This window comes from Macaca fascicularis, chromosome 2 (genome assembly GCF_037993035.2).
Source record: "Macaca fascicularis isolate 582-1 chromosome 2, T2T-MFA8v1.1".
In the NCBI taxonomy this organism is placed as follows: domain Eukaryota; kingdom Metazoa; phylum Chordata; class Mammalia; order Primates; family Cercopithecidae; genus Macaca; species Macaca fascicularis.
Window position 1 is genome coordinate 119,726,924 of NC_088376.1, and position 21,788 is coordinate 119,748,711.

The following is a 21,788-nucleotide window of genomic DNA, read 5'->3' on the forward strand; positions in this document are numbered from 1 at the left end:
ATCATAGCTAACTGTAATCTCAAATGCCTGGGCTCAACTGACCCTCCCACTTGAGCTTCCCAAGCAGCTGGGACTACAGTAGAGTGCCACCACACCTATTTTGTTATTAAGAGACAAAGTCTTGTTATGTTGCCCAGGCTGGTCCTGAACTCCTGGCCTCAAGCAATCCTCCTGCCTCAGCCTCCCAAGTTTTGGAATTACAGGTATTAGCCACCATGCCTGGCCTATGGTAAACATTTAAACACAAAAAACTTCCATTTTATACAGGTCACACCAACAAGAGAAGTTTGTACAGCATTACTATTACCTTCTCGTTTAGTTACCTTTATTTCTTTACAGAGCACACTCTCTTCTTCTTCATGAATATAAAATTTCACAGTATTTTTCTGGACATCTTTCATGATTTTAACCAAACTATTAAATACTTCAGGTTCTAACTGGCTTATAAAATTTGAAAGAGCCGGTTGAGCAGAAATGTTTACATCACTGGGGGATTTTGTTGTTTCTTCTACTGGTTCCCGGGCCATATCACCAGGTACAGTATGATCAGAAGTCACCGTTAACTCTGTGGCATGTTGAGGCTGGTTCATTTCTACTTCAGTTAAACTCAAAGTCGAAGTGGAATGCTGCTCATTAGAGTTGGTGTCTTTCAAAGGATCACTACACAGTGGCTCAAGGAGATGTTTATTGTTGAAGTCACTTGAGGAAACTGGTATGACATGCCTTTCCAGAAGATTCGATGCTATCTTAGCACCAGAATCATTAGGACTGACTGGTGGCAAATTCCCACCCTTGGCTGATGCTTTAATAATAATAGTATTTAGCTTCTCATGCAAACCATCTACAAACTCCTGCACACCAGCTTTGGAAGTCTTAGAATATATGAACTCGGAAAGCCGTTTCATCTTCTCTTGTGTTGTAAAGATAGGTGTGGAAACTCTACTGACATATGAAACATTCTTTTCCTTCAAAATCTCTTCTATCTTCCTAGAAAAGAGATTGTACTCTCCTAACACTGTCCTCTCTGTGGTTTCGCTCACTGCAGGCGGCTCTGCCTCTGCTGCTGGCACACACTGCTCCTCCACCTGACCTGTCAACACGTCATCCTCAGTGGTGCCCTTTAGTGTGTCTGTAAATGGAGAGGATGGAAACTGGTAATCAGAACTTCTCTGTCTATTTATTACCCGGGGGTCGTTAGGAAAGGCCTCCTGTGGTGGCACACACACCAGTTGTTCTTCTGGTGATTTCATACCTATACAGGAAGAGTTCATTATTATAAGAGCAATCCAAAAATATAACATATGAAAACACAGACCCTTAAATTGGAGGGAAAAAAAGGGTTAACACACATTAAGAACTAATTATATATTAGAAAGTAAAATAAAATCCTAAAATTCTGGTATGAATTCTATGCCCTATGTGCCCTACTTATGGGATGGTCCTTAAGAGTTGTAGCTAGTGTTAACAACTCTGCCATTTTGAAGTGTTCAAGCAAACACCAATTTGGCATCAATACAAATTAAGTCATTTGCTTATTTCTGCCTCCCTACCATTCTGTAGATCTAAGTTTAATACACGTTTTAATCAAGATGGTCAGTTGCATCAGCTTGCTCAATCCCTGTATTTATTATTTGCCAAGTAATATCTACTATGGTAATGGCCCCTTAGTGAGAATTCTGAGTGTAAGACAGTTGTAAGAATACCAAACAGAAATGCTGTGGGAATAACTGTCAAGTTAAAAGTTGCATCTAGGATCTAGGATAATTAATTTTGTATCTGCTTTCAGACTTGTTCTCACTTATGAGGTTGCTAAGTAGACTTCCTGTAATGTCAGGGACTTCATTTTATCAGGAAATAAAACGAATAATAATAAGAGAAGAATATATTTCACAGCTGCACACTTTTGACAGTCCTTTCATAAATATTTTCCTTTTGTTTGGAAATAATTCTAAGAGAAAAGAGGATAGCTATACCTCATTTGAGATACAGAGGTTGGCTGATACTGAGGTTGGCTGATACTATGGTTAGCTGATACTAATGGGATTAAAACCTTTCACTCTTGACAAATAGCTCAACCCAAAAGATCAACTTTCCCCAAAAAAATCCTAAATTCAAACAAAGTATGTTTTTGAAATGTTTGAAAAAGGGAACCCAAATTCCATTTTTAAGCAACAAGAGTTTGAAAAACATTTAACTTCAATTTTAGTGTTATATTTTAGGAAAAGAAAAAACTCATGATCTTTGCTTAGAAGACCTATACACAATTTTACCTGCTAAAAAAATTACTGATTTTCCTTAAGCCTTGGCCAACATTCCCTAACAAATTGCTGCTGTAGTATAGGAAATGGTGCCTCTAAATCAGGAAGTCCAGGTACAGGTAGTTTTCAAACCTACAGTAAAGATTTTGCTCACACTCATCACACTAGAAAAGGTTTAAATAGACTCACTAGGAGTCAGCTTATGACATTCTCTACCAATCCTGGTGGTTATCCTGAACCAGTACACTCATTAACTATTGCAAAGGCAATTTGTCAGCACAGAGAAAAGACCCAAGGTGGGTCTGTAGGCGGAGGTGAGAGGGGAACAAAATATCCAACGTGCCAGGATAAGAATTAGAACTGTATGAAATTGATAAACCAGAAAATCCAAGTTCCATAAGATAATTAGGAATACTAAATATCCTGAATATCTTAAATCTGCAACATTAAAATGTGGTTTAGTACATATAAAGTGTCTGGAAGGATACACAAGAAATTGGTAACCATGGCTAATATACAGAATCTAAGTGACCTGGGCTGGGGTAGTATTACTTTCTGAAGTATTTTTAGACTTCTTGAATTATGTATCATGTCAAATATCTGATATATTCAAAGAAAAAATGTTGAATTGCATCTCCTAAAACATATGGGTTGGGGAGAACTACCTTAATTTTAAAAGTTCTGAATTATTTATTAGACATGGGGCCTCACTATGTTTCCCAGACTGGCCTTGAATTTCTGGCCTCAATTCCTCCTGCCTCAGTCTTCCAAGCAGATGGGACTACAGGTGCATACCACCACATCCGGCTATTTATTACTTTAAATGAAACAGTGGCTCCCAAAATGTACAGCTAAACAACCAACCAGTAAGTTTACTCCTGAAGGGTTATAAATAAAGGGAATATTTTTAACCTGCAATGTAACTTAAATCTACATGGAGAATTTTCCATAATTAAAAACCTCTAAACCAAATATAACCCTTTATAAAATATAAATAATCACAACCTAATTTTATTTTGCACAAATTTCCCTGTATGATTTTATTAAGAACTTAACTGCTCAGGTGCGGTGGCTCATGCCTGTAATCCCAGCACTTTGGGAGGCCAAGGCAGGCAGATCACCTGAGGTCAGGAGTTCGAGACCAGCCTGGCCAACATGGTAAAACCTCATCTCTACTAAAAAATAATACAAAAATTAGCCAGGCGTGGTGGCGGGCACCTGTAATCTCAGCTACTCAGGAAGCGGAGGCTGCAGTGAGCCAAGATTGCACCACGGCACTCCAGCCTGCCTCGGCAACAGAGCAAGATTCTGTTGCACAAAAAAAAGGAAAAAAAAACGTAATTACTTTGAAAAGATCTCCATCTATAAGTGATTGAAAACACCATACATGTCAATCTATAATAATGCTTTTGTTGTTTTTTTTTTTCTTAAACAGAGTCTCGCTCTGCCACCTGGCTGGAGTGCAGGGGTGCGATCTCGGCTCACTGCAACCTCTGCCTCCCAGGTTCGAGCAATTCTCCTGCCTCAGCCTCCCGAGGAGCTGTGACTACAGGTGCAAGCCACCACGCTCAGCTAACTTTTTTATTTTTAGTAGAGACAAGTTGTTACCTTGTTGGCCAGGATGGTCTCAATGTCTTGACCTCCTGATCCGCACGCCTTGGCCTCCCAAAGTGCTAGGATTACAAACATGAGCCACCACGTTTTTGTTTTTGTTTTTTTTTTAACTTACTGCCATTAAATAATTGCAGTATTTTAACTTTTAAGTGAAAGGGGAGTAGTGAGTTCTCTAAAGGTAGCATCAGTCAGATGTCACATTCTGAAGCATAAGAAAGATTACTACTAGCCGGGCACGGTTGCTCACGCCTGTAATCCCAGCACTTTGGGAGGACGAGGCAGGCAGATCACGAGGTCAAGAGATCGAGACCATCCTGGCCAACATGGTGAAACCCCATCTCTACTAAAAATAAAAAAATTAGCTGGGCATGGTGGCACGCGCCTGTATTCCCAGCTATTCGGGAGGCTGAGGCAGGAGAATCGCTTGAACCCAGGAGGCAGAGGTTGTAGTGAGTCGAGATGACGCCACTGCACTCCTGCCTGGGTGACAGAGCAAGACTCTCAAAAAAAAAAAAAAACAAAACCTATTCTACTATTCTTAATGAGAAAAGAATTATTGATAGATGCAAAACATTGATCACGTCCTGACATAATATTGCATGAAAGTACCAAACATGAGAGACGACATGAGTAGGCTCTAATTACCCTAAGTTCAACAGCAGGCAAAACTAATATATGGTAAAAGAAGTTGGATTAGCAATTACTTGGGAATAAGGAGAGTACTAACTAGGAGAATGTGGAAGAAAATCTTCTAGGATGCTAGAAATGTTCTATACCTTGATTTGGGTGGTGGTCATATACATATGTAAAATTTCAAAAAGCTGTACAATAAAGATCTGTGGCCAGGTTCAGTGGCTCACTTGAGGTCAGGAGTTCGAGACTAGCCTGGCCAACATGGTGAAACCCTGTCTCTATTAAAAATATAAAACTTAGCTGGGTGTGGTGGCACATGCCTGTAATCCCAGCTACTTGGGAGGCTGAGGCAGGAGAATCGCTTGAACCCAGGAGGCACACGTTGCAGAGAACCAAGATCATGCCACTGCACTAGAGCCTGGGCGACAGAGAGAGACTCTGTATCAGAGGAAAAAAGAAAAAAAAAAGATTTCTGAACTTTCCTCTATCTTATATATCTGTTGTTCATGATTTCTTTTTTTAAACCATAATTTTCCTAGGAGATGGTAAAGATTTTCTTGAAGGAAGCTAGTAACTTTAATGGGGGGGGGGGTGTCAGGGGAGAAACAACTCCCAAAGCAAAGAAATTACTACAAAGATGTAGTAAGAAAATCATTTCATATTTCTTTCAAATAAAAAAACACTTTAATTTCTGAAACAGATACAGTAAAACTGAAAGAAAATATAAAAAATATCACCACCAAACTATAAGCAAGACCATCTGCAGAGAAGCTGAATCCACAAAGCTCAAAGATTATCTCCTAGGTACCCACTGCCAACTAGCTAATCAGTAATATCTGCAATTGTTTCTGAAATCCAAGTTTCTTAATCTCTTATTTAAAGTACCTGCAGAAATCAGCTTTACAATCAGAACAACTAGGTTAAGACTATGAACAGTATACCTCAAATATAAATGGCTTCCCCTCTTGGCTATTTTTGAAAAATTTTAAAAAAAGAAACCCAGGCGCAGAGGCTCAAGCCTGTAATCCCAGCACTTTGGGAGGCCAAAGCAGGTGGATCATCGGAGGTCAGGAGTTTGAGACCAGCCTGGCAAACATGGTGAAACCCCGTCTCTACTAAAAATACAAAAATTAGCTGGGCATGGTGGCATGCGCCTGTAATCCCAGCTACTTGGGAGGCTGAGAAAGGTGAACTGCTTGAACCTGGGAGGCAGAGCTTGCAGCGAGCCAAGCTCACATCACTGCACTCCAGCCTGGGTGATAGAGCAAGATTCCATCTCAAAAAAAAAACGAAAACAAAAACAAAAAAAAAGAGCTTCTCATAAGATATACTGCACAAATGGTTTAGGAATGTATTCCGGTCTTTCCAAATCATACTGTAAGATAGACTCTACTATGTGTGAAGAAAACTTAATCTATATAAATATTCGGTGACTTATTTGAACACTATAGTAAGAATATTGGATACAATTCAAGTAATGATTTACATACAAATAAATATGGTAGTGTCCAAATTTTCTGTAATTAAAAAAATTTAAGTCAATGCCCTTATTGATGGAGTATCAGAAATGCAAGTAGCAATTCTGAAGAAGGGCACACTGGGAAGAAAAGCAAAGCAAGCCTTCTCACCTGGTGTTTGTTTCTCACCATGTTTCCCCAGCTGGTCTTCTGGGCTTCTTGCATTCCCTCCTGAGGGAAAGCATCCATTAGACTCTCTTCAGACATTAGTGATACCTACTAAGCACCTTTCAGACAACCCCAAGTGATAACAAATGCAAGCATTCCTTCTTCTGCCTAAAATAATCTGAAGGGTCATACTTGTGATGATGGAATATCAACACTTAAGACACTGTACCTTCAAATGACCCAACACCAAGTATGAAGGTGTCTAAATGAGAAACGGTTAGGATAACCTTCTTGTATCAACTACTTCTTTTGTTTCTCCCACTCAAGCTGGTATTTCCACCTCATAAAACAATACTAGGTTCCCTCTATCATCACCTACAGGCCGCTTGCCCTCCAGAAAGATGTTAAGTAGAAGATACTGCTAAAGCCCATGGGAACTCATAAAGTTTTATAAATTCTTCTGAGTCCTCGGAAGTCTCAGCAGGTTCTAGTCTAGTTCATAGGCCAGTCTACTTTGTAACAAAAAGTTGTTTGCTGCTGCTATTGTTTTTAAAAGGTTAAAGATGTAAGACTGGAAAAGACATATACCCTGAAAATATTTCCAAAAATATTTAAGAAAAAGAACTTGGTATATTAAGTGTATGTATTTGTGTGTTTGTATGTGCGTGTTTGCACAGAGAAATCAGGATGCTACCAAAAAAAAAAATATTTCAACATCTGCTAAACTTTTTGCCTCATAGTTCAATAACATTTACATGTGATCATTGAGGCCATTCTCTAAGATAATCCAATTTATTTAAGATAATCCAGCATTAAGAAATCAAATTTCTAATAGATGAACCTCAACATTATCACTTACTAGATGACAGCTTGTTACAGTGAAGTTTAGTAAGTTTGAGAAGACAACATTTAATTGATTGTCCAAAGAGCACCATTTTATCTCTGCAGCTACCTCAGCTTATCAAAAACTCAGTTTCTCCCAACAGTCTTCATTCAGCAGTCTGCATGCTAAACTCCACAGAGACAGTGTGTCTTAAATCCCTGTTTTTAAGGTGATTTTGCCGGTGCTTGCTGATGCTGACCAAGAACAGCAACACTCAGTATTACTTCGTATTACTTAAGTATTACATCGTATTACTTAAATAAGACACTGAAGGTATCAGCGCCAAGTAAGATGAAGCACCTAGTGACCCAAGAGTGAAATCCAGAACAGATGGAAACCTTCAGGAAACTGGTCTCAAAGTAAAATGAAGCAAACCGAAGTCTAAGTATACTTTTCTTACCTGTAATTGGTATCAGTTTCCAATGTATTTCAGTCTCTTCAACATTATTTGACTTAGACTGTTGTCTACGAAATCCATGTTCAATGGGAACACTGGGACACAAACTGCAATCTTCAAAATTATTCACGCTAATTAAATTTGGATCCTAAAAATCAAAGTACACATTCAATAGCTTTCTTTTCAATTCATTTTAATGTCAAGAATAAACTTTTTTTCACAGTAAATTCATGTGCTTCAATCTAAATATTACAAATGTGTAAAATCAACATGGTAAAGTTACACTCTAGTCTCAAAACATAACTTTTCCCTCAAAACTTAATTTTATGTTAATTTAGAACAGGGATTGGTCAACTTTTATGCTAAAGTGCCAAACAGTAAATATTTTAGGCTCTGCAGGCCAGACTCTCAAGTCTACCACAGGCAATACCTAAACAAATGGACATAGCTGTGCTCCATTAAAACTTTAGTTATAAAAATCGGTGGTGTGCTAGGTGCGCATCGTGCCCCCGCCCCCCATCAACTTGATTTAAAATACAAAAGTTATCAGGAAAATACTAATACAGGTTAGTTCCTCAGTGCCTACCTTACATACCCCAACAAATAAGCTTCCTGTCATCATCTTCCCCTTGAAATAAATATCCCAAAACGACATGGAGAAAGAATGGGGACATGCATACAACTTTTAAACAAAGGCAGGGAACAGAAAATGGAGACAGTAAATGAAGAAGTAAGCCCACAGGAATATGTTGCCATCCTAGAACTATTCCCCAGTGACGCAGCGACTACTTAAGGGAGATAAGGCTACTTCTCAGCTACAAACCAGCACTCCGAACATATATCATAAATATACTGAACACTCCAATAAGCAAAGCTGCGAGTCACTTCAGAAGTAATCCTAAAGGCTACTTATGTCCCATTCCTATTTGCATAAGAAATACCAAGTACTTAACTTTGTTACACTGCTGTATTGAGACTGGTATCCTCACCTGTCTCACCTTTGGGTTCTCTGTTAGTGCCAGCAGAAAGCCAATGTTTTGATAATTCAACTTTATTATGAAACAATAAGGAATTAACTCCCAATAAGCCATTTCTGACAAATATTAATAGATTGTTCCACCTTAGCTTTATCACAAGTAAACTGTAGACAATATATTAAGCTTCTAAGGAAGGAAGGAAAACTATTTCAGCATTTATCTCTTTGTAACAAGGAATAACTTAGGAAGTACCATCCTAGACAGGCACCTTTACTCAAAAGTGCATTTTATTTCTTTTTCAAAGAAAAAAATCATTCCCTGAAGCACACTCACAGCACCTCTTTCACACACACACTCACAAACACAAAGATAACCAACAGCTATATGCTTACTTCTTTCAAATGTAGCTTATGGTCAGTGCCCACTTCGGTGGTAGAAATAGCAACAGAATACTTAGATGTTGCATCAACTTCTAGTAATAAGCTCTGAGTACCCTTAAACTGTGCATTTTCAATTTTTGCACAAGTAGGCTGCTCATATTCTTTCTTATCTGGGTTAGAGTTCAACTCATACTCATGTTTTTGCCTCAGCTCTTCATAGGCATCATCAGTGCTCAATCCTAAGGCTTTGTTGACTGTGTCTGTCAGAGATGCATCAGAATGGCGCGCATTTGCTAGTGTTTCTGATAACCAATTAAACAGCCTATGGATGTCAGCAATGCCGGAGTTACAGGTATCCTGCTGCTGCCGCCTCAAGTCAGCATCATGTCCAAGTGAGCCAATAGGCTGTGGAGACTCTGAGAAAAAGGAAAGAAAAGTCATTGGTTGAAGTTAAGTTTAAAAACCAGCATAAAATTTTTGAAATCAAATATACCTAAAAAAATTATCGTAAAGCATTTATGGTCAGGAACTCAACCAAACAATTTGCTTAGACTTTACAAATATCCGCATCACTTTACAAACAGAATTGTAAAATTTTGCACATAGTTCAAAATTGCTATTTAAGTTTAATTTTCATTGTAATTTAAGCATTCTATCAATAGGAAAATAAGCTCATGCATCAGGTTTTAAATATGTGTATTAATAACTCTACCATCAAAATCTCAAAGTCAACCAGATGCCTGACAAGAGATGAAACATTTGTACTTGCTATTTTGCCAATTGTTAGGATTATATGCGTATTACACTAGGCTAATAAAAAAATGACTTAATTTGATTTCTATCTTTTCCATACCTACTATATTTTGTCCTTAAGGCACTAGCAGACACACTTAAAATCTACACCTTATCTTGAATGACTAGATTACTTAAATTCATAATGAAGCTAGGATATTACAGACATAAAATCATCTTGAAGAAATCTCCACGAAATTTGCATCAAGAAAAAGCATTATAAGAGGAAACACGTTAAGACATGGTTCCATGCACATACGTTAAGACATGGTTCCATGCATGCACTATAAATCTGTATAATCTGTAACAACTAATATATTTTAAAACTTGTAAAGGGAGCAAACATTCAGAAAGTCATGTGCTTTAATGTTGGGTTGGGGTAGGGATTGGGTGAAGCCTGAGTTAGGATTTCTAATTTGAGTGTAATGTACCACAACAAAAATAAATGTCAGAAACAAAGGAGTGCATACTGTATGATTCTAATTATGTCAACTTTTTATAGAGCAGGCAAAACTAATCTCTAAAGACAAAAAGCAGATCAGCAGCAGAGTGGGGTGAGCTACCTAACAAAGAACACAAAGCAACATATAAAAACGTTCTGGCCAGGCATGGTGGCTCACGCCTGTAATCCCAGCACTTTGGGAGGCCAAGGCGGGGGGATCACAAGGTCAGGAGATCGAGAACATCCTGGCTAACAAGGTGAAACCCCGTCTCTACTAAAAAAATACAAAAATTTAGCTGGGCATGGTGGCATGCGCCTGTAGTCCCAGCTACTCGGGAGGCTAAGGCAGGAGAATCACTTGAACCCAGGAGGCAGAGGGTTCAGTGAGTCGAGATCGTGCCACTGCACCCCTGCCTGGGTGACAAAACGAGACTCCGTCTCCGAAAAAAAAAAAAAAACAGTTCTATAGGCTCACGCCTATAATCCCAAAACTCTGGGAGGCCGAGGAGGGTGGATCACCTGAAGTCAGGAGTTCGAGACTAGCTCGGCCAACATAGTGAAACCCTGTCTCTACTAAAAATACAAAAATTAGCTGGGTATGGTGGCGCACACCTGTAATCCCAGCTACTCGGGAGGCTGAGACAGGAGAATCACTTAAACCCAGCAAGCAGAGGTTGTAGTGAGCCGAGATCAGGCCACTGCACTCCAGCCTGGAAGACGGAGTAAGACTCCATCACAAAAAAAAAAAGTTCTATATACTGGAGTGGTGATTACACAGCTGTCAAAACTCATCAAACTGTGCGCTTAAATAGGTACACTGATGTAAACTGTACCGCAAAACAGTTTATGTTAAAAGTTATAAGGGGTGGTGGGAATGGGTTAGGACGTTACCTCATAAAATGACTGGGCTCACCACCAAATCAAGATCAGGGTGTTTTAAAAGTTAGAATACAGCCGGGTGCGGTGGCTCATGCCTGTAATCTCAGCACTTTGGGAGGCCGAGGCGGGCGGATCATGAGGTCAGGAGATTACCATCCTGGCTAACACGGTGAAACCCCGTCTCTACTAAAAATACAGAAAAGTAGCGGGCGTGGTGGTGGGCACCTGTAGTCCCAGCTACTTGGGCAGCTGAGGCAGGAGAATGGCGTGAACCCAGGAGGCGGAGCTTGCAGCGAGCCAAGATCGCACCACTGCACTCCAGCCTGGGTGACAGCGCGAGACTCCGTCTCAAAAAAAAAAAAGTTAGAATACAACTTTGAAATCTCTACCTTCAGAAACAAAGTATGCAAAATTACTTGAAAAGAAATAAGTGAGAAACACCTAAAAATGCAAGTCTGACAGTCACTAGTTTCAGTTAAGCTATATACCCTTCTTCTGCCACATTTCTCATTTGACCTATTATAATTAGTATGGCTTTCTCATCATTTTAATTATTGATGAAGCCTGATTTTTACCCACAACTATTTTTTCCACATACACAGAATTGGTTACCAACAAAAACAGTACCAAAAAATAAGTATCTTATTTATTCAGTGCATATTACGTGCTCAGTGACAGGGAACGCAGCAGTTTGTGAACAATGCTTTGGAGTCAGTCAGAACTGACTTTGGATTGTGCCACTAACTTCATAACTTTTGGTAAAGTTATTTAACTTATCTGAGACGATTTTCTCATCTGCAAAATTAGGATAATAAGGCCTACTACTCAAGAACTATTAATAAATGAGTTCATATACATAAAGTACCTAGCACACAGTAAACAAAACTCTCAAGACATGTCAACAAGATAAGACAATTAAGTGCTAACGGGTTCAGCAGATTGCAAATCCAGCATAAACTAAAGGAGGAGATCATTAAGGAGAACAGACAGAAAGCTGAGGAGAAATATGAACTGCAAAGATGTAAGGCTTGAAAGAAATGGAAGCTACTTCAGGAAAAAAAAGAGGGAAATAAAAGACTGACCATGACATACTCTAGGCAGAGAGAGATGACCCTTAACCAACACATGTGAGAGAAGAGTAGGAAACATGGGTGGACATGGATAGTCTATAACAAAGCTTTAAAAGGCAAGTATATAAGATGAGATTGGTAGTAAATTAGCAAAGCAATACTGAGAAGAACATGATACTGAAACGGGTGCAAGAAGGTAGTAAGTCAGGAAGGCCACCAAAGAGATAAAGAACACGGACAAGGAATAACAACATTGGAAAGAGAGACACACAGGTTAACTAATGAAAACATGATAGTTACTGCAAAGAACAGTAATGTCAAATAGAACTTTCTGCAATAATGGAAATGTTCTCTCTCTATACTAATACAATGGTGTGGTTGTTGAAATGTATTTTTATTTCATTTTACACTTAAATAACAACATATGACTAGTGGCTACCATATTGAATACCATATAACAATAAAAAAGTTAAAAAAGAGCAGGCTGAGTGTGGGGGCTCACGACTGTAATCCCAATACTTTGGGAGGCCAAGGCAGGCGGATCACTTGGTGTCAGGAGTTCAAGACCAGCCTGGCCCATATGGCAAAACTCCGTCTCTACTAAAGATACAAAAAGTAGCCAGGCACAGTGGTGCGTGCCTGTAATTCCAGCTACTAGGGAAGCTCAGATATGAGAATCATTTGAACCAGGTAGGCAGAGGTTGCAGTGAACCAAGATGGAGCCACTGCACTACAGCCTGGGTGATGGAGTGAGACTTTGTCGCAAAAACAAATAAATAAAGAGAGCAGGAAAGTGAAAAGTGAGGATACAAATACAGATTGCTAAGAGCAAAAGTGTGAAAAGACACTGATCTGACTAACCTAGACTAAGACACATTGAATTTGAAAAGACAAGTTGCTTAATAAAAAACCTAAGAATACTCAGTTCTGCCATAATCACTCAGAGGAGCAACAGCAGCAGGAAATGTGGATTGTTAGGTCAACTTTCTCTGAATGCAAAAGAACTCATTTCGTGCTTATGAACTAGTAGTGTTAAGATCTTAAAAATCCAGATAAAAGTGTTTTAGCTGACTTGCAATATTGAAACAAACACACTTAAAACAAGCACCTTACTGTCTTATCTTTTTCTGTCAACCAAAACAAAACAAAGGAAAAAAGAACAACAAAAAAAGAAAAACCCAAAGATATTCCTAGATTCTTGGGGTATAAAAGAATACGTGTATGCATATTTTATTTTCAAATTCAGAAGGTTCCTTTTCATTATGCAACAGCCTAAAAGATACTAATATTCTAATACTATACTTCTTCAACTATAAAAATAAACGAATATGGCCGGGCGTGGTGGCTCACGCCTATAATCCCAGCACTTTGGGAGGCCGAGGCGGGTGGATCACGAGGTCAGGAGATGGAGACCATCCTGGATGACATGGTGAAACCCCGTCTCTACTAAAAATACAAAAAATTAGCCGGGCTTGGCGGCGGGCGCCTGTAGTCCCAGCTACTCGGAAGGCTGAGGCAGGAGAATGGCGTGAACCTGGGAGGTGGAGCTTATGGTGAGCTGAGATCGTGCCACTACACTCCAGCCTGGGCGAGAGAACGAGACTCCGTCCCAAAAAACAATAATAATAACCATTAAAAAATACAAATTAAGGAATATAAAAGGACAAGAGCTCTGATTAGTATTATTATGTCATGTTAACATAAACCAAACAATTTAGAAATCTGATGTTCCAGTGCAGGAATTGTAAAGTGTTTCCTGTACGGGGCCAGGTAGCAAATATTTTAGGCTTTGTGGGCCATACAGTCTCAGTGCCAATGCCAACTCTGCCATTACAGCATGAAAGCAGCTACATACATATGGCTGTATTCAAATACAACTTTCTTTAAAAAAATAGTGGACAGGCTGAATTTGGCCCTCAGACTTTAATTTATATGCCCCTCTACTACAGGAAAGAACAGAACTACTTTATTTTTGGTTGTTATTATAAGAGCAATCTGATATTTTACCTTCAAACAGATGGCAATTTTCAGATAAATTACTGGTTTTGGCGAGCTTTCTCATATTTTCAGGTAGATCCTCAAGCTTCCTCTTCAAGACAGTTTTGCTTCTTATATCTTCGGTGTCTGAGTCCCCACCCACATTCTTTTTCCTACACTGAATTAAATTAATCAATTCTTTGACTCTATCCTTATCATAATCCAAAGAATGAGATGATCTTTGCTTTCCAGATAGAATGGTTTCACCCCTTGAGTTATTTCGTTTTCCAAATTTCATTTTTGTACCATTCACTTCTTCTTCTTGACCTTCATAATCTGAAAGTGGACTAAACTGTTGAAGTTTTCTATTTTCTTCAAATAGTTCTTTTAATTTACAAATAGGTAACTGATACATTTCAGGCCGAAAAATATAGGCATGCAAACAAGTATCAATATGGGATTTATTTCTGGGAGCTGAGTATAAGAACTTTTTATCATCTAATCGTGAATCATATGGAAACATAATAAACTCTCGTTTACCTGAACCAAAACCTCGCTTAAAAAATTCACTTACATACTTTTCAACAACAGAATGAAAATTTATAGTGCTTATATTTTTAAATTCCTTTCGACACTGAATCAAAGAAAATTGTAAAAACTGAGCTATTTTTAATACATCTGGCATGCTCTCATGCCTCTCCTTTGGTGCTGCATTGGTTGAACCTTTTTGTGCTGTAAATAAAACAAACAAAAAAAAGCAAACCATGTTAGCAATCAAGAAACTAATCAAATACAGATCTAAATATTGCCAAAGAAGTGTAAAAACATTTATACATTAATGTTGAACCAGACGAGTATGTACCCTAGTATATACATACAATATAGCAAATATATGAATAGCATGCTTGTTAAAAGTCCAGGAACCTGTAATAGGCCAGTAAGAAACTAAAACAAACGAAAGAGCAGAACACATTTTTAAAGGAAAAATCACCCACTCATTGAAGATTTCACTTCCTACTGCCCCCAGGAAATTCAAATAGTGGCAAGCAACATGTAAGAAGAAATAGAGACAGAACAAGATCTGAGGCTCCAAGCAAAACAGTCCTGCATGTCATCCCTTCCTCGTATAAAGTAATAACTAACTTCACATGAACAGATATGCAGATGCTGAATAGCCACAATTGAGAAACTCATCCTTAATCCAACAGTGAAATAAAGCCATTAGTGAGAACTTTATCTTAATACATAGTATTAATGTTCATTCTTAGAAAAGGTGGTTAACAAATCTTGTCTTATATCAGCGCCAAAAATTCTTATTAATTTTGAATGGTCTAATATTTATCCTGGCAAATTATGCTTTAGAGTTACTAAAATTTGAATGCAAAATTAAACTAAGCTAAAAAATAATCATACAAAACCCTCACAGACCGGGCACAGTGGCTCATGCCTGTAATTCCAAAAGCTTGGGAGGCTGAGATAGTTGGATCGCTTCAGGCCAGGAGTTCAAGAACAACCTGGATAACATAGTGAGATCCTGCTTCTAAAGGAAAAAAAAAAAAAATTAATTTAGCTAGGTGTGCTGGCACACGCCTGTAATCCCAAGCTACTCGAGGCTGAGGCAGAAGGACTGCTTGAGCCTAGAAGGGAGGGCAAGGCTGTATGTAGTGAGCCATGATCACACCGCTGCCTGGGCAACAGAGTGAGACCCTATATCTAAAATAAATAAATAAGTAACCCTCATAACTAAGCTACAGTACTATAACAATTATAATCAAGCTTTATGAGAGCACTGATATACACAAATTAATTTCTCACAGTTAAAAAAAAAAATCGTTGCCCAGGCACAGTGACTCACACCTGTAATCCCAGCACTCTGGGAGACCGAGGCAGGTGGATCACTTGAGGTCAGGAGTTTGAGACCAGCCTGGCCAACATGGTGAAACCCCATCTCTACTAAAAATACAAAAAATTCGCCGGGCATGGTGGTGGATGCCCTGTAATCCCAGCTACTCAGAAGGCTGAGGCAGGAGAATCACTTGAATCCGGGAGGCGTAGGTTGCAGTGAGCCGAGATCACGCCACTACACTCCAGCCTGGGCAACAAGAGCAAAACTGTCTCAAAAAAAAAAAAAGTCATATAATTTGTGTCTTTTATTGCTAGTTACCTCTTAACCACCAGTATTTCCTGAAACATCATGTAAGAAAGGCAAAATGTTTAGTGAGTTATCTGGAAAATTTCAATGAAATGTTAAGTATCTATAAGTAACTAGATTTAGATATTCAAAGAACTTACAAGTAACTATGCTTCTAGGTTCTTGAAATAGAAACAAAGCATGTAGGACTCGAGACTTGGCAGTCTGATATTCTAAAAAACAGAAGCCAAACTCATTAGCAATGTGTTTTAACTAAAAAGTTAAGAAAGAATTGTAAAAATTAAAGAGAGACCACCTACCATATGGAGGAACCATCTGATAAGGGGAGAGAAGAAAAAGGTATCCTCGGTCTCCCAAAGGTTTAACAAGAACCTGTATTTTGAGGGGAAGGAAGAAGTTGTATCTGCTTTATTATTATTCACCATAAGGCAGACACACAGCATTTTCTACTAATTGTAAAGAAAAAGAGTTCTTAATCATCTTTTAAGAAAAAAATATTGCTAATGAATTAATTAACTCTTTCTACCAACTCTGCTAACAGGATTCCAATCAAATAAAAATTCCTTGGTTTTCATAACATTAACGAGAAAATGTTACTGAAAGAACTCCCCTAACTGCAAAACCACGTTAATTTTTCCCTGAAGCTAAAATACAAGGATGGACCAAACTAAAGACTTCAAATATTTTCGTCATCAATTCAAAAGATATGTTTATTAGTGGCCAAAGTAATGTGCTAGATGCTAGATATAAAACAGGCTTTGAAACACTGCGTTGCAAGAGTTCAGACTAATCGCAAACCCAATGTGTTTCCATAATCGAATTGCACACATATTACATGAACACTTTCACATGTAAGGCAATTTGCCCAGAGATAACCAAATACAAGCAACACAAGATCCTTGATCACAAGAAGTTTATAATAAGGTATAGAGAGTAACACAAGAAATACCAGTAACTACGTAAGACAGAAAAGTTCCCTAAGAGATTTACAAAATAACAGAAATAGAAAAATACAGTTTGTTTACAGTAGTAAAAGATGGTCAAGAAAGGTTTACTGAAAGTGTTATCAAAAGTGGATTTTGAAGGATGGGTACACTGACAAGAGCCTGAGATTGTGGGAAGGACATTTCAGTAGAGGAAACACCATGAGCAAAGGTGAGTTATAATGGACAGTTTACAAACATCACAGTTATTTATCACTGGCAAGAGGGTGAGGACAGACTAGGATAAATGTGTAAGACAAGTCTGGAATGAAAGATCATAGGTTAGCTGTAAAAAGACCAGAAGCCAGGTTGGCCAAGAATGTCCTTCAGAGCATACGCCTTTGAGCTAGTGTTTCCTTAAAACAACAATAACAAAAAAGACTTGACAGCACTGTGCAGGAGGCGGCAGAAAAACAATCTAATGCAAAGAATTCATTTCAGGGGCTACTGCAATAGTTCACAATGTTTTGGGTAAATGAGAAACTGAGCAAGGCAACTGAACACCAAAAGGATACCTGAGTTCTGAAAGAAAACTTGTATTACCTAAATTCCTACTAAAACAATTCCAGTAAACAATGTCTGTATAAAAACTAATAATTCAGAGGACAAAAAGTAACTGTGCTACTAATTCACATTTAATAAAAACACTGAACAGTCAAAAGTAAAGTGGTATTGTGTTTGGGGGGTTTCAGGTAGTCTTAGTTGATCACCTTCTCCAGGGTCAACTTCTCCTTCAGTTCAATCTGTGCCAAAAATCAGTCATAGATACCTGTTGCTCAAAGAGTTTATTTTAGTGGAAGCAGGCTGGTGGCATGGGCCAGATACAGTCAGGGGGTCAGATGACCAAATGACTAGGAAGGTCTCCATCTGAAGATCACTCTAAACTTTGGGGCATCTTTCCCCATTTTTACTGCCTGTATTCCGTGAGGGTCAGTTACCAGGTCTTCCTTTTATAAAGGAAGTTTAAATAATCTTGTAGGGGCAAACTTTGTTGTAAGGTTTCTAATAGTTACATCTGTGCTGAGGTGGCCTTGTTTCCTAAAACTCCCAGGGCCAAGGTTAAAAAATCCTCAGGCCAAGTTACATCATACTGCTGACATACAGTATTGGCTCTGCAAGACATTTAACTGCGTCTTATGGCTACCATTTATAGCCACGCTAAGTCTCTTAGAGTATACTACAAGTGGACAACGTACCTGAAAAATTTGTTTCAGACACAAATACTTTTATTTAAAATATTTTAGATAATATACTTCTTTTAATATTTTGCCCAAACTCCTAGTTGATGAAATAAAAAGTTAGGAAGCACAAGTAAGATTTTCATGTTTTGTGCTCACTGACGAAAACCAATTAGATGCCTTTAACCTCTCACTCACTCCAAATACTAGGTTTTATAAATTCCACTACTAGTAACCTAAAGATTCCTGTACTTAAGGGGTCCCAATGTTTCTAAAAATCCATGGAGTATAGGCAATCTATAATCAGAAATAACACTAAGGTAGACAGAGGCCTTCAGCAGTTGTATCTGTGGCTTCAGCCCAAAGAAATCCATTCAGCTCTGCAGAAAAGAAAAATCCTGGAAATTGTGCTCCTGTTGCCTCTATTTTAACTGTTTGGTTATTCTTTAAAAAAAAAAAAAAAAAAGTATTAATCCAATCTGTGGGATTTTTAATTAGTTGATTCTACTATTTTAAATTTCCAGATAACATTAAAGGTACTATGGCACTCCCCAACCCCACAAAAAAAGAGTTAGTATAAACCACATGTACAATGGGCCAAGCACAGTGGTTCATGCCTGTAATCTCAGCACTTTTGGAAGCTGAAGTGGGAGGATTGCTTGAAGCCAGGAGTTCAAGACCAACCTGGGCAACACAGTAAGCCCCCATCTCTACAAAAAAAATTTTTAAAGTAGCCATGTGTGGCATCATGTGCCTATAGTCCTGGCTACTTGGAAAGCTAAGGTGGGAGGAGGATTGTTTGATTCTGAGAGTTCAAGCTGTGAAGCTGTGATTGTGCCACACGCTTTAGCATTTCAGCCTAGGCAACAGAGTAAGTCCTGTCTCAAAAAAAAAAAAAAAAAAAAAAAAAAAAAGCTTAGAAGGAAATAAGCTATACTAAAGTAAGATTGAGCAGAAAAAAAAAAAGATTCAAACACTCAAAGGCATCAAAAATTGGAATTATCAGATGCAAAATGTAAAATAATCCACTATGAAATGTTTAAAGACATAAAATAATTGGAAGAATTAAAAACATTTTCACACAAAAATGTTTACACTAATGTTCCTAACACCATTATTCATAGCAGCCAAGAAATGGAAGTAACTGATAAAAGAACAAACAAAATGTGGTATTATCTATACAATGAAAGAATACTGGGCCATAAAACAGAATGAAGTTCTGATATATGCTACAACATCAATGAGCCTTGAATTACGCTCAGTGAAAGAAGCCAGGCAGGCACTGAAAGCCACATATTGCTTGATTCTATTTATATAAAATATCCAGAGCAGATAAATCCATAGAGACAGAAGTAGACTAATGGCTGTCAGGGATTGGGAAGGGAAGGAATGTACAGTGAATTCTGAGATGAAAATGTTCAGGAATTAGACAGTGTTGATAGCTGCACAACAGTGTCAATCCACTAAAAAAACCATGGAATTATATACTTTAAAATGGCTAAAATGGCCGGGCACGGTGGTGCACACCTGTAATCCCAGCACTTTGGGAGGCCAAGTTCAAGAACAGCCCAGGCAATATGGCAAAACCCTGTCTCTACAAAACATACAAAAATTAGGCAGGTGTGATGGTATGTACCTTTAGCCCCAGCTACCCAGAAGGATGAGGTAAGAGGATCACCGGACCCCAGAAAGTCAAGGGTGCAGTGAGCCAGGACCACACCACTGCACTCCAGCCTGGATGACAAAGCAAGATCCTGCCCATTTAAAAAAAAAAAAAAAAAGGCTAAAATGGTTAATTTTATGTTACGTGAGTTTTATTTCACTTAAAAAAATATTAGCAAAGAATACCAGAATATAATGTGCACCTCCTAGAACTCTGCCTGGCATATAATAGGTACTCACTAAATACTTCTGAAAGAATTAACAAGAACTTGCTATGAAATAACCAGGCAGCTCCAAAAAAATTCAAATATAACTTTTAAAAATAAAAAACATGCGCTGTGAAATTAGAAACACAATAAATAAAGCAACAAATGAGACACAGCTAAATATATGATTTTTAAATTAGAAAATAGTTACGATGAAGTTAATTAGAATGCAGTACAGAGAAACAAATAGATGGAAAACGTAAGACGAGGTTAACAGACATGGAAAATATGCCTCTTCAGAGTCCTAAAAAGACAGGCCAGGCCAGGCCGGGTGCGGTGGCTCACGCCTGTAATCCCAGCACTTTGGGAGGCCAAGGCCAGTGGATCACCTGAGGTCAGGCATTAGAGACCACTGGCCAACATGGCGAAACCCTGTCTCTACTAAATATACAAAAATTAGCCAGGCGTGGTGGCACACACCTATAATCCCAGCTACTTGGGAGGCTGAAACAGGAGAATTGCTTGAACCCAGGAGGTGGAGGTTGGAGTGAGCCACGATTATGCCACAGAACACCAGTCTGGGCAACACAGTGAGACTCCGTCTCAAAAAAAAAAAAAAAAAGGCAGGCTAAAGAAAATGAGGGAGAAGTACAATAAAAGAGGTAACTAATTTTCCAGAAAAAAAGATGTAAATCCACAGGTATGAAAGGAAAAATATACCAAGGTGGATAAACAGAAATCTACACCTAGATACTGTAACTGCTAAACACCAAAGACAAAAAAAAAAGGTTTAAAAAGTAGCCAGGGGGTGGCAGGGGACCTACAAAGCAACAATTAGACTGAGAGCTAACCCCTAAATAAAAACAGAAGCCAGAAGACACTGCAGCATAGTCAAAGTGCAAGAAAATAGCTGTCAACCCAGAATTGTGTAGCCAGCACCCAACAATTATAGGTTATACATTTTTCTCAAACACAGAACTCAAACACAGAAGGAGCATGTACAAAAATTAACTACCTAGATCTTAAAGTCTCAACAAATTTCAAATAATCACCACCACTGTTGATTACAATGCAATTAAATTAGAAATAAAAAAAGACGAAAGTATCTATGTTTCCCTATATACATACCTCTACATCATATATCAAAGTTTAAAAACAAAAATTGGAAACTAAAAAATAAAAATTTCTCAGAAATGAATAATGAAAATACTGCACATTAAAACGTGAAATGCAATTAAAGCAGTACTTACAACTGAGTATTTACTATTTTTCTGACATAAGACAGAAATAGCAAAACAAATCTCAAAAAAGTAAAAGTTGGCCAGGCTTGGTGCCTCACCCCGGTAATCTCAGCACTGTGAGAGGCCGAGGCAGGCAGATCACTTGAGCCCAGGAGTTTGAGACCAACCTGGGCAACATGATGAAACACCGTCTCTACTAAAAATACAAAAAGTAGCCAGGTGCCATGGAGCATGTCTGTAATCCCAGCTACTTGGGAGGCTGAGGCAGAATTCCTTGAACCCGGGAGGCAGAGGTTGCAGTGAGCTGAGATTGTGCCACTGCACTCAGGCCTGGAGGACAAGAGTGAAACTCTGTCTTCAAAAAAAAAAAAAAAAAAAACACAACAACAAGATAGAGATGGTATAAGAAAGGAAAATTGCAGGTCAATCTCATTTATGA

At 38.4% G+C, this 21,788-nt stretch overlaps 1 protein-coding gene across 12 annotated transcripts in view; it reads right to left on the reverse strand.

Moving 5' to 3' along the window:
* Positions 1–21,788, reverse strand: part of TASOR (transcription activation suppressor) — a 64,162-nt gene that overhangs the window by 12,578 nt on the left and 29,796 nt on the right. For 5 of the 12 annotated variants that reach the window (XM_074032511.1, XM_074032512.1, XM_005547421.5 and 2 more), the window contains 7 exons: positions 16,379–16,451; positions 16,220–16,291; positions 13,958–14,659; positions 8,780–9,183; positions 7,414–7,558; positions 6,134–6,193; positions 324–1,252 (listed from right to left, as the gene is read on the reverse strand). In XM_074032511.1, coding sequence (XP_073888612.1) covers positions 324–1,252; positions 6,134–6,193; positions 7,414–7,558; positions 8,780–9,183; positions 13,958–14,659; positions 16,220–16,291; positions 16,379–16,451 — 2,385 coding nt within the window. The remainder of the gene's footprint in view (positions 1–323; positions 1,253–6,133; positions 6,194–7,413; positions 7,559–8,779; positions 9,184–13,957; positions 14,660–16,219; positions 16,292–16,378; positions 16,452–21,788) is intronic. The other 7 variants (XM_005547422.5, XM_045386034.3, XM_005547423.5 and 4 more) reach the window with 4 other exon arrangements.